The 12,746-nt window shown below is 38.4% G+C and overlaps 1 protein-coding gene across 2 annotated transcripts in view; it reads right to left on the bottom strand.

Moving 5' to 3' along the window:
- LOC126176926 (uncharacterized) overlaps positions 1–12,746 on the bottom strand; it is a 249,579-nt gene that overhangs the window by 69,711 nt on the left and 167,122 nt on the right. For both annotated transcript variants that reach the window (XM_049924113.1, XM_049924114.1), the window contains exons 13-15: positions 9,953–10,135; positions 5,670–5,812; positions 2,161–2,304 (exon numbers count right to left, since the gene is read on the bottom strand). In XM_049924113.1, coding sequence (XP_049780070.1) covers positions 2,161–2,304; positions 5,670–5,812; positions 9,953–10,135 — 470 coding nt within the window. The remainder of the gene's footprint in view (positions 1–2,160; positions 2,305–5,669; positions 5,813–9,952; positions 10,136–12,746) is intronic.

Below are 12,746 nucleotides of genomic sequence, written 5' to 3'. Positions count from 1 at the left end.
CATCAGTTATACATCAGATGGTTACTTCTAGCTACTTCCATAATTTGTGTTCCAACTATGACTTTCCAGTATCACATAAAACAGCTTTTACAAAATGACAACTAAAAACATTTGTTATTGACCTCTGAGAAGATATAAATATTAAAGTTAAGAAACCATTGACAGTGAGGTCATTAGAAAAAAGACAGAGCGAATTAGACAAGAAAGAGGAAGGGAAATCAGTTGTGTTATTTCCAATGGTATCATCTCAGCATTTGCCTTAATCATTTTTATGAAAACTGTGCAAAACTTCAACCTGCATGTGTACTTCAACCTACTCCTTCTGAATGTGAATCTTAAAGCCTTAATCATCTCACTTGGTCTCTAAGAAAAACACACATGGGAAGAAATATCATGAAGAATAAATAAGAAGAACTGGTAGTTAAATTCTTGTGGTTTTCATTAACTAATGGTTTTTATTATTATTAATAATTTCCAAAACACTGGTGTCTTTATTTATTCAATATGTAAAAGTGATATAAAATCCTTAGGCCCTCCTAGAACCTCAGCCTGAGCAAGTTGCGCTTGTGTGAATGTGGATGTTTTCTGCATCAGAAGAAGGCCTTTTGGCTGAAAGCTAAAATATAAAAATATCTGTTTTTTGTTGTGCCAGTCTATGACTCAATGTCTTCTCTACATGGTGAATAGCAACCTGTCCTTTTCAAATTTCTTAGTAGCACCCCCCCCCCCCCCCCCCACACACACACAGTGTAATTAGCGCCACTGAGGATAACGAAATCCACGAAATCAAAATTACAATAAAGGAACAAAATTATTTTATGACTATGAATATTTTTATCTTAATGCAAATTGCATATCTGTAAGCAGAGGGGATAGTCTATTAAAAGTCAATAATATCAGCTTAAAAATGAGTAAAAGGCAACATGGGATTCTCTGTGCAATGCTAGGAAGTTCAAGAAATTGATTGGCATGTAGAATGACACAATAACAGATTTTCTGTTCTTCATTTTCATAAAGATTAGATTAGATTAGATTAGTACTTGTCCCATAGATCATGAATACAACACTTCGTAATGATGTGGAACATGTCAGGTTAATAAAAGGTGTCCATACAAGATATTACATTAGACAAAATATTACATGACAATATTTTTAATTTTTTTTGTGGGGGTTGGGAAATTACCCACTTACTATATCCAAAAATTCATTTAATGAGTAGAAGGCGTTGCCATTAAGAAATTCTTTTCATTTCCTTTTAAATGCTATATGGCTATCTGTCAGACTTTTGATGCTATTAGGTAAGTGACCAAAGACTTTTGTGGCAGCATAATTTACCCCCTTCTGAGCCAAAGTTAGATTTAACCTTAAGTACTGAAGATCATCCTTTCTCCTAGTGTTGTAGCCATGTACACTGCTATTACTTTTGAATTCGTTCGGATTGGTAATAACAAATTTCATAAGTGAGTATATATGTATTGTGAGGCTACAGTGAAGTTTTGTAGCTCTTTAAATAAGTGTCTCCAGGATGATCTTGGATGAGCTCCAGCAATTATTCTGATTACACGCTTTTGTGCAATGAACACTCTTTTACTCATTGATGAGTTGCTCCAGAATATGATGCCATACGAAAGCAGAGAATGAAAATAGGCGTGGTAAGCTAATTTACTCAGATGTATATCGCCAAAATTTGCAATGACTCTAATAGCATAAGTAGCAGAACTCAAACGTTTCAGCAGATCCTCGGTGTGTTTTTTCCAGTTCAACCCCTGATCAATGCATACACCTAGAAATTTTGAATATTCTACGTTAGCTACCAATTTCTGATCAAAGTCTATATTTATTAATGGGGTCATTCCATTTACTGTGTGGAACTGTATATACTGTGTTTTGTCAAAGTTTAATGAGAGCCCATTTGCAGAGAACCACTTAAGCTCAGTCAGTGCACATCAATATGTGTGTGTGTGTGTGTGTGTGTGTGTGTGTGTGTGTGTGTGTGTGTGTGTGTGTTGTATCATACCATTATGATGAACTACTTCCCAAACCTATAAACTAAAGTGTCTAACAGTATATATATAAAAAGGAAAAAGCTGCATGAAAAAATAATTACAAGCTGCAAGGCACAAAAAGAAATGAGAAGAATACAAAAAGACAATAACAAACCTCATAACGTTTCTGTTCCAGAAGTTTTCTCTTTGCTTGTACTGCAGCAATTTTAGCAGTAAGGGCTTGTCTACTAACTTCTGTGATACCAGGTGATTCATAAGCCATTTGGTACGATTTCTCCTTTGCGTCCAAACAGCGAAACTGGTGACAAACAATAACTGTGACTATATTACACAAAAATGATTTTAGTACCGATAAAGGTTAATGCATTCTGCTGATGTTAAACAGTAGCAAACTTAAAACTAACATAAAAACAACAATAGCTGTACAGCTTATTATATCTTTCCAGATATTTATTAATGACTATTCTAATAGCACATCCAAAGTCACTACTGTGTAACTCTACAAAGTCATTTATTTTGACATTAGTCTAAGTACAAGAATGACAAACAGATTTTTAAGTAAGGGGTAGACAGGGCTGTGAGCACTACTACATCTTCAATACTCTGAAACAAATCTCTTCTACTTCAAGTCCCTTGCTTTCCGTTTTACGAGCTATAAGCACTCGTTCAGTAGAAGAGATATATTTCACAGTAGCAAAGATGAATGAAAGTGAAGATATTTCCTAGACTGGTTTGCTTTGAATGATTGTCCCTGTCATATCCCGGAATATTGACCACTCCTCCTGGGAGAGCCTGTATTTGCCATGGATGCCTAAATAGTAGGAAGGGACTGCTTGATGTGAAAGGAGTAATGTCTGCTGAAGTGGAGGCATTTCTGTTTATTGGTTGACTTTACTGTGACTGCTGTTTGAATGTAAGCTCCAATGAAGATGATAATGTTATAATAAAAAAGATTTCAGGAAGACTAATAGGTGAATTTTGGGAGAGGTAATGTGATAGGAACATGAGGCATGAGTATGAGGGATGCTGGTACAGAGTGGCACGGAATCAATAGTAGGGAGGAAGACTCCAGATGGGAGAGGGATTTGAGATGTTCCAGGGGAAGTAGATGGTATTCATATGTAGGATAGAATGGTACACATGATTGGTTAGATGAGTAAGTCTACTTGGGCTGAGATGCTTCAGATGGGACTTTGAAGCCTGGTACAATGACGCAGATGGGATAATTGTTTCTGTGTATTTTGGGAAGTAGTCAAAAGTAGCGGACTGTTGGTCAGGAGGGGTAAGGAATTTTATGGAGGTAGTTGTGAGTTCTTCTGAAGGGCCTAGGTTTTTTTAGTATTGTCTGTAGTTCAGTCAGAAGAGATGGAATGGAGTCATCAAGATGGGTGAGAGCTGATGAGGTCCATCTGCCACATACTTCCCCCAGACCAGTACCACAGCCATGGAGCCATTGTCCACAGGGAGGATTATGATAGATCAGATTTCAGGTCACGGATAGCTCAGGACTCAGTTTGAGTAGCGTTAGTAGTTTTGGTGTTGTTTTCCAGGAAGGACTGTTATGCAATGCAAAAAGTGAAGAATTCTTGGAATGCCTAAAGATGATGGTTTTTGGGAAGAGTGTGAGGATTGCTCTAGGACCTGGGTTGAAACTGTTGCAGACAGGGTGCAACAATCACTATCTCTTGTGGACTGACACTGGGTTGTGGGCGAATAAGAGGAGATCTGACTGACTTTTGGAATAATACAAGTAATCTAAATGTAACATGCAACTCATACAACTGAGAAAGCCACAATTGGCAAATGGCATAGAGAGCCCCAGACAACAGGCTGTCTTTTCAGTTTCCGAATTACAATATGGAAAACAAAGTATTAGTTCCACAGGAACTCACTCTCTCTCTCTCTCTCTCTCTCTCTCTCTCTCTCTCTCTCTCTCTCTCAAAGGTAGCTAATTTTCTAACTGTCTAACTGAAGACATGAATGACTTTGTTCAATATGCTCTGTTCACAATTTTTCATTTGATTTCTACGGCAAATATCTGAATAACAGTATACTGGAATGACTTCTACTTAACAAAATTGTAGAATGTCTTAACACTCACCTTCCTAAAGCATAGACACACAGTAGAACAATTATGACTAACCAGTCGCGGAAACTTCATGATAGAAATCTGCCAAGGACAGTACTTTTACTTATGGCATGTATTGGTTAGAAAAATGCACCGATGATGACTGATATCAGTTGAAATCGATTTGCAACAAGTTAAATACATTGTGTTTCTGTGACTGGTTGCTACATTTTTTATAATTTTATATTACACGGTCGCTGCACAGAAAGGGAACCTTGTGGAGCCCAACATTCAATTATGACCAATGTATAAGGTTTATTTTTTGCACCCTTTTGTAACTATCCAAAATAACATGAAAAAAGATAAGAAGAAGAACACCACAAACCTATCCTCAGCAATTCAGATTGTAATAAACAGAATTAAATAAATTATGGGAATCTCTTTCCTACTTCTCGCCTAGCAAAAACTGTTTTGCAGGCAGTAAAAATTACACAAAAAAATAAATACACATGATCTGTATCTTTTCCAACATCTGAAATAATGTATAATCCTTCTGGCTTTCATTTAGGCAAACCCCTGTCCCATAACCACCTCTACTCCCACTACTTTTCCCCTTTCTTTTATTTTACCCCATTAACCTGAAGTCACTTTCCTCACTAGTCTCCATTCTCCTCCCTCCCCACACGCACTTTTAACTGACTTCAACACTTCACTGCGTGTCACAGTTAACTCACCTCAACTACAGCTGCGTGAGCTCACCTATACCACAAACCTATCCCGTTCTTTGGCTGTCCCCTCCTCCCCAACCATCAGTCAGGCTTCCCTCCAACCCCTGCTTTCTGCTCTTATCCACTTCACATGACACAATCCCTCACTGTAGTCATACTCCACTGAACAAGGGCAATGTAGCCAGCCAGTACAATGTGTAAACTCTCATCCTGTAATTCTGAGAACTCTGATTATATGATGATACCCACCACAGTGGAGATGCTGAGTTACATTCTATCCTGGATTTTTCATTGCTACATTATGGGATGAGATGCTTACTTCAGCCACAAACACACAGAAAAACTAACATGTTTCCTCACTGTACTTTGTGTAGCTGTAAATTATTTACAAGAAAACTTAACCATAAGAGTTGGCCATGTTTTTCTGAAATAAAAGATGATGTGCTTTCACTTGATATATTTATCTTCAAACAATGGAAAACATGCTCTCCAAAACAAGCCGCGAATGATGCAACATTCCTATTCCAATGAAATATTTCCCTTGACATGCTACTAATCACTTCATAATTCAACTTAGTGTATTTCCGGCATGTAGTTCTTTAATTAAATATTCACTCAACCAAGTCTGCCCCAATAATCCTTGTGTGCCTGCTACTAGCTTGCACTGTTGTCATGACAATACCCTGCTCACTGGTAAAAGGTGGGAGACTGTGGAAAGTTATAGAAGCTAACGTTCACAGCTAGTGCCTGCTGTTAGTTGGCTGGCAACAATTTCGTTCATGGTGTCCTTAAAAATGAGAGAGAGAGAGAGAGAGAGAGAGAGAGAGAGAGAGAGAACTTTCAACAGCAATGAAAACTTATACAAACCTCAAGATCCAGGCTTTCTGGATCCCCACTCAAGTTTTCAACTGCGTTCCTGACATCTTTCTTTGCCAGTTCATCAAGTGAAATGGCATGGACTGAAGGCCGCAGTGTTTTGCCAACACGGACCATTTTGAATCTTTCTTCCTCTGAAAGTAGTAGTAGTAGTAGTAGTAGTAGTAGTAGTAGTAGTAAGAACTTCACTGAAGAAAATAATCTTAATAAAACCATAACTGTCCATCACATGGACAGGAATTCAACAGGAAAATCAATATTACAACAAAATGAAATAAATTGCAAGAAATGACAAAACAAGTAATTGTGACACTATAGCTAATGTTTTACTAATAAACAGTCATTAAATATCCTTCTCAATTTCAGTCATTGCCCTAGTAAGTTGTTTATAAGAAGTCTTTGGAATTAAGCAAGCTATTTAATGACATCTCAAATTCCAGAGTTGATAAATCAAGTTATTAAGATAAAAACAGAAAGGAAACAGAACTGTGTGAATAATTATAGAGGAATTTCATTATCAACAATATTGGAAGGAAATTTATGCTGATCTGTTCTAAATTCTGTATTTCATCTCAAACAAAAATCAGAGAAATATAGAGCATAACTCAATCCAGACAAATCATGCTGGAGGTAAATTTTGGGCATGAATTAAAGATTCAGAAAATATGGAATGCATAGTAACTGATCAAAATAATGTACGATGAACTGGTAACAAATCACTGCTCCCATTTCTGGAAGAACAAAGTTTACACCTTGGAGCCCTTTAAATCATGTAAGGGACGCTATTGATCACAAAAAGAATGGATAAGTTGATGGCAAAGTTTTCAAAGGCCATCAAGAACTCAAATTAACTTCATTATTTTTCAAACAGACTCTTGAAATGTAATATACAACTGCCCGGGGAGGGTGGGGGTGGGGAGGAGAAATGAAAAGAAAAAAACCCTCTTAAAAATAACTGTTCAGTTGTTTCAAGCAATGGTAGAAAAAAATTAGATATATGTGGGGTGTTCAAATGAAAAGGTACAAAACAACACTGTGGGTATAACTGAAGTCTTTATTCAAAAGTAATCACCAGTGTCCTGAGCAAAACTATCCCACTGTTTCATGAGACGAAGAATTCCTTGCTCCCGGAATTCGTGTGGCTGTTACAGAAACCAGTCTTCCCAGGGTCCTTCACATTGTTGTCCAAGTTGAAGTGTTTCCCTTTGGGATGTTTTTTAAGCAGACCAAACACACTGAAGTCCGGACTACAGGGTAGAACCTCAAGCTGCTCCCACTTAAGCTTGGCCATTATATTTTGTCTGATCTTGTAGACATGTGGACGCACATCACTCCCTCCGTGAGCAGCCCAGGGCATTTGCTCTTGATGGATTTACTATGGAGTGTCTCACAGTACACATCACTGTTAACAGTTTTTCTGTACTCAAGGAATTCGACGATTATCGGACATCAGACAAAAAAAAAAAAAAAATGGTGAGAGGCAACTTGCCTGCTAAGGGCACAACATTGAATTTTTTAGGGGGTGGTGAAAATGTATGCTACCACTGCATGCTGTCTTGACTTGTTATTCCAAAGCAGTATACGCAATTTTCAACAGGCCTGGTTGTTGTGACATTTTGTACTTTTTCATTTGAACATTCCCTATAGATATGCTTGCATCTGCAGGAAGTATACTACTTACAACTTATGATGTTACAATGACATAAAAATAATGGAATACTTAAAAGATGCTGCAAGAAAAACTTAAGTTTTTCAATTTCATTCTAAAATGTAGTACATATTACTCACAATGAAAAATCACCCATTTACGTGAAAACAAAGTACAGCATAACTACAAAAGCACACCAATTTAAATGTTCCATGAAACAGTTCAAGAACACTGTATTCATAAATATCCAGTAGAAGTATATGAAAAGAGGGAGCAGCAGACTCAATTATTTACAATTGCAGCTTTAACACAAAAGTGTTTTAATAATCACAATTAAACCTGGTTATCTCTATGCTTCAGAAAGATAATTATAGAAAACAATGAGAAAGGAGGAGGAAAAAATTAAACTGATAATTGTGCGATGAAAAATGTAGGCAGATAGTAAAGGCTCCACACAGACAGATCACATCATTTAGAGATAGTAAAAGAAAAGAATAATACGGAAATGTAGCTAAAAACCAGCAGTGGATAAGTTGGGGGCACACAGTAAAAACTCGGCAAATTGTAGTAGATTTCTAGTAAACTACTGCTCTAGTGTAAGCACACATATGGGCAGGCATGGATGTGCATGCACGTATGCACACAAAGTGAGCATATCACACGGTTTGTACGCGGTTGCGTGGTCACTTAGGTATGGGCAGAGAGGAATGGATTATGTCAACAGGGATGTGAGCAGATGTGCAGGGCAAAGAAGTACGGAAGAAGAAAGTATTGATAAGCAATGGGGAAAATGAGGATTAATCACAACAAACACACACACACACACACACGGCTGTGTGCAGTTAATGTACGTAGCCGCATAAGGCGGGTGACCTTGAAGCGGACTTAGCCGCTGAGCGAGGCAGCCGCGCGACACGGGCCCTAGTATTACTAGGCCCGTGTTGCTGGAAAATAAGTTGTGGTTGCGCAATCGGAACTAATAAGGCGCGCTGGCGCTGTTATCTCGAGGGACCCCTGGAGGGGGCCTCTGGGGGCCCTTGACGCTCGTGAGGCAGCAGCATGTTTAGTCGACTCGAGGCAGCCGCACTGTGCACACAGCCATGCCGTACCGACGCAGAAGATATTCAAAGAGGAGCAGGATGACTGTTTATAAAACAGTAGACAGTTTCAAGATGACTCCAAACAATGTTTCTCAACAAGAACTTCTCACAGGACCGATTTCTTTTGTTGGAGCAAAAATTAATTTCACCTGTACTACTAACGAGGTTGTTAGTGGTAATGGTTGGTTAACTATTGCTGTTGTGTATTTCCATGGCTGTGTGCAGTTAATGTACGTAGCTGCATAAGGCGGGTGACCTTGATGCGGACTTAGCCGCTGAGCGAGGCAGCCGCGCGACACGGGCCACACACACACACACACACACACACACACACACACACACACACAGAGAGAGAGAGAGAGAGAGAGAGAGAGAGAGAGAGAGAGAGAGAGAGAGATATGTGGTAGAAACAAGAGGATAATGTAAAAATAGGTGAACAATGGGATTAAAAATGGAAGGAGAGAAAATGGTGAAAGCAAGTGAGTGGAATAAAGGCAACTGAGGATAGGGCTATTGGAGGGAGAGGACAAAGAATGTGCTGTTGTTCTGAGAATTTGGTGGAGGTCCAGAGAAATATGTTCGGCCTTCTGGTGTTTTGAAACTCTGAATGATCATTGTCATTGGGTGTCAGTGGTACCAGTAGTTATCACTTCATTTGTACATGTCTCAGGGTGTCGGTGCAAATTACAAAATAAAGACTCATGAGAGCAGGTGCACATGTTTCTAACAGCTTGCATAATGGCTACCCATTCTGCAGCAAAAACATTACATTTCTGTCATAGGGAGTGTTGTTCACTGCCACTTGTGTGTGTAAGGCATACACAGTTTGGTCAGCAACACTCACTAAACAAAACAGATATCACAGAATAACTGGAACTGTTAAGTCTTTTATCCTGAAATACAAATGTAGATGAAGCTGTGGGCAGGGGACCCTCCAAGGGGATGTTCGTGAGAGGTTTCAGAAAGGTCATGTGTGTTTCATAGGCGATGGGTTGTAGATGAGCTGACACCGGACTGAGGGTGTTTTGTGCAGATCAGATACTTTTGTCCAGGAAGAGAATATGGTGGTTTAGGTGGTCTCTGAGGCTACGTATATGAACAACATTGTTAATTAATAGCTGGATGTGCCTAATTCATCAAAGGGAAAAATCTGCCTCTGTCAAGAGGCTACAGGCTGTCTATGGAGCTCACCAAAACCACACTGATTGTGAGTCTGATCCCATAGTCAGGTATCCATTCTTTTGTTAAGTCCTTAAAGTTTCAAGTTTCTAACGAGATTTGAACCCAGAACCGTCTGCACATAAGTTTTGTATTTTAACATCACTGTATAGATTGTTTCAAAAACTAGATCCCACCCCTGGGGACCTCTCCTTGTAAGTGTAGCTTAGGTCATGCTTACTATGGACACTTTACATAAGTACAATGCTGGTGAAATTATCATTACTAAGTATAACACTAGTAGGCCTACCCCAAATTTTTTACAAATGTGAAAAATATATAAACTGAATAAAATGCTACATACATACTTGGCATAGCTTGTCTGATAATTAAAAGTCGATCAACGAGCTCATCGACAGCTGCATTGGAAGGGGCACAAAGCAATATCCTGGGGCATCTGTGATTTGCCTTGCGCCAGTTTCGTCTGTAATCATTTCTTCCATATAAAATCTGCATTACTAAGTTTTTTATTACTGTTGATTTCCCTGTCCCTATTGCAAATAAACAACATTTCAGTCAGTTATGATACTCCTATTATGAAAGCTAAATAATAATAATAATAATAATAATAATAATAATAATAATAATTTATGATAAATAATATCATACATAAGGATTTCCTGGATACCTGCAACTCTTCTACTTAACATAGCACATACATTTCAAATATTTGAAACATAATTTCATAACTACTTTTTTTTTACATAACTATATATTGGATGTGAGGAAACTCTTAGATACTTTAAGTATGAGACAGATTTACAACAAATAAAATTAAAAACTGTTGTGGTTACCAGAACTGCAGCATGTATGTACAACATATAAATTAAACAAGAAATAAAATACAAAACACTGTCAGTTCATACAAAAGAAGTTATGCACGTCTCAGAAAAAACTGACTTGTGTCAACATCATTACAAAAGAAAGTTGCAAGCATTACATTGGACACTGCGGTCAAAGGTATTATTGGTGGTGTTACATATCACTCCTGACGCCGACTTAGTCCATCAATCATGGGTGGGATCTTTAAGCAATATAACAATTTAATAATTAAACATATGAAATTAACTGCAGGTTTTGTCACCTATTTTTCCATATAATGAGTGCACAGAGGGCTCCTGTGTGTCTTCAAAGTGGGGCTGTGATCGCAGAATCTCCATGAGATGCAGTAACTGTATGGGTTTTTGTGTATGCTCTATGAATCGTTGTTCCAGGATGGCAAGTACAGAATAAAGGAACACAACATAGTGTAGTCATTCATGTTAAACTTTTATGTCAGAGCTTGAGAAGTCTACTGATGTGTTGCTCCCTATATTGTCTAGTTTTGAATAGAAGAAGTTGTTGTATTTTACAGTACAATACACCGAGTTTTTCACAGAAGAACCTCTTCATATTTATTAATAAAAGTTCCACATATCTTGACGTATTTCAGTTCCAGCTTTAAGTACGACTGCAGCATCAAGAAAGTCCGATTAACCTGCACCGTCTCCGTCACATACAAGTATATATCAGGTGTAGAAAGATAATACTATGAGAAATCAAGAAAGCCAAATCTAAAAACATACTAATACATGCAGGAAACAACATACACTTAAAAAGCTTTGCCTCCAAATCCAAAAATTGTACCGAAAGCTATGACTAAGATTTTGTTCTCAGGTCACATTGACTGCAACAGAACTTGAACAATAAGGTATGATTTACACAAAACCACAGAATATACATTACGGCAAAATGTCACACAAAAACAGAACATTCTAACAGACTGTAATGAGTAAATTTCCTTTAAAGAGAGGAGTTTTCAAAAGAAGATATTCTTCAATGATGAATGCATATAGTAATCAATGCTAATTGCAAGAAGTATGAGTAGATGAATAAATTACTATAAGGACATAAATTCTGACACACACATTGTATCTGACCTTTTGCAGCCAGGTCTCACTTTGTTACCACAAGCAAGAGTACATGTTTAGATTAAACATCACACTTCTAATACAGGATACAGGGAAAATACCGCGCGCGCCCACCCACACACACACACACACACACACACACACATCCATGCATGCAAGTGCATGCTAATCCCCCCCTCCTCCCCCCCCCCCCCCCCCCCACCTGCCGTACATACACACTGTTGTTCTTAAAGATTGAGAACAAGTTCAGTTTTGCCAAGAAAAAATGAAGCTTTGACTCTACTGGAGCCATCATCACAATCAACAATAGTACAGTCAGTAAAAGAAGATCCCTGAAAGTTGCACTGGGCTAGGTGTAGCTCTTTCACATGGCAGCCTCAACCAATAATGTAACACACTTTTGTGTACATCTTTATGTCAACAAATCAGTGTAGTTGCAGCTTTATAAAAGACTACTGTTCTGTCTGCAGCCAGTTGTGATTCCAAGCTGAAAGATTATGTTGTGATTTAAAGTAAATCTCCTTCATTTCAACATTTAACAGCATAGTGGGCGAAGAGGTAAAACAGTCTGGCAATACATAGCTAGAATCAGTACAAGGAATAATTACAAAAACTAAAGAATAAACAAACATGAGCAATAATGTCACTTCATGTCTTGAACCCATTTGAAACAACAATGCACAGTCCCTATATCAAACACCACCCTCCCTCTACTGCTGACAATATCTTTGACTGAAGTGGATGTGATGCCCAGATCTCATGACAACAGGTTTCGCTATTGCAGAGGCATCGGGGTCGGCATTTAATGTCTGTTGTGGCTTGTCCCTGACAGGCAATTCTGTCTTACCTGTGGTTGATTTGTCAGGTGATCTGTTCATACCAGTGCAGGCAGTGCTGAACACAGGTTTAAGGCGGCCAATCGAGATTGTTGTTAGGGAACCCACAACATTAACCTCAAACATTATGCCGCCCCCGCTGAGGACTAGATATAGCCCATCATATGGTGGCTGCAGAGGCTTTGTTGAAACACAGGTCTGCAAAGATGAAAGGTTGGCGAATGTGTTGATCTCTCGCTACAACAGGAAGCTGCCAGATCTGTATGTGTAGTTTGTTGATAAAGTCTGATGCCTTGATAAGAGTGTCTGGCATGTAGCCAAGGAACTCAATTAATAGTTGGAACAGTTGACTGTAA

This window comes from Schistocerca cancellata, chromosome 3, assembly GCF_023864275.1.
Source record: "Schistocerca cancellata isolate TAMUIC-IGC-003103 chromosome 3, iqSchCanc2.1, whole genome shotgun sequence".
Taxonomy (NCBI): Eukaryota; Metazoa; Arthropoda; class Insecta; order Orthoptera; family Acrididae; genus Schistocerca; species Schistocerca cancellata.
Note: the sequence above shows the minus strand (reverse complement) of the source record. Positions and strands in the feature narration are given on the sequence as shown.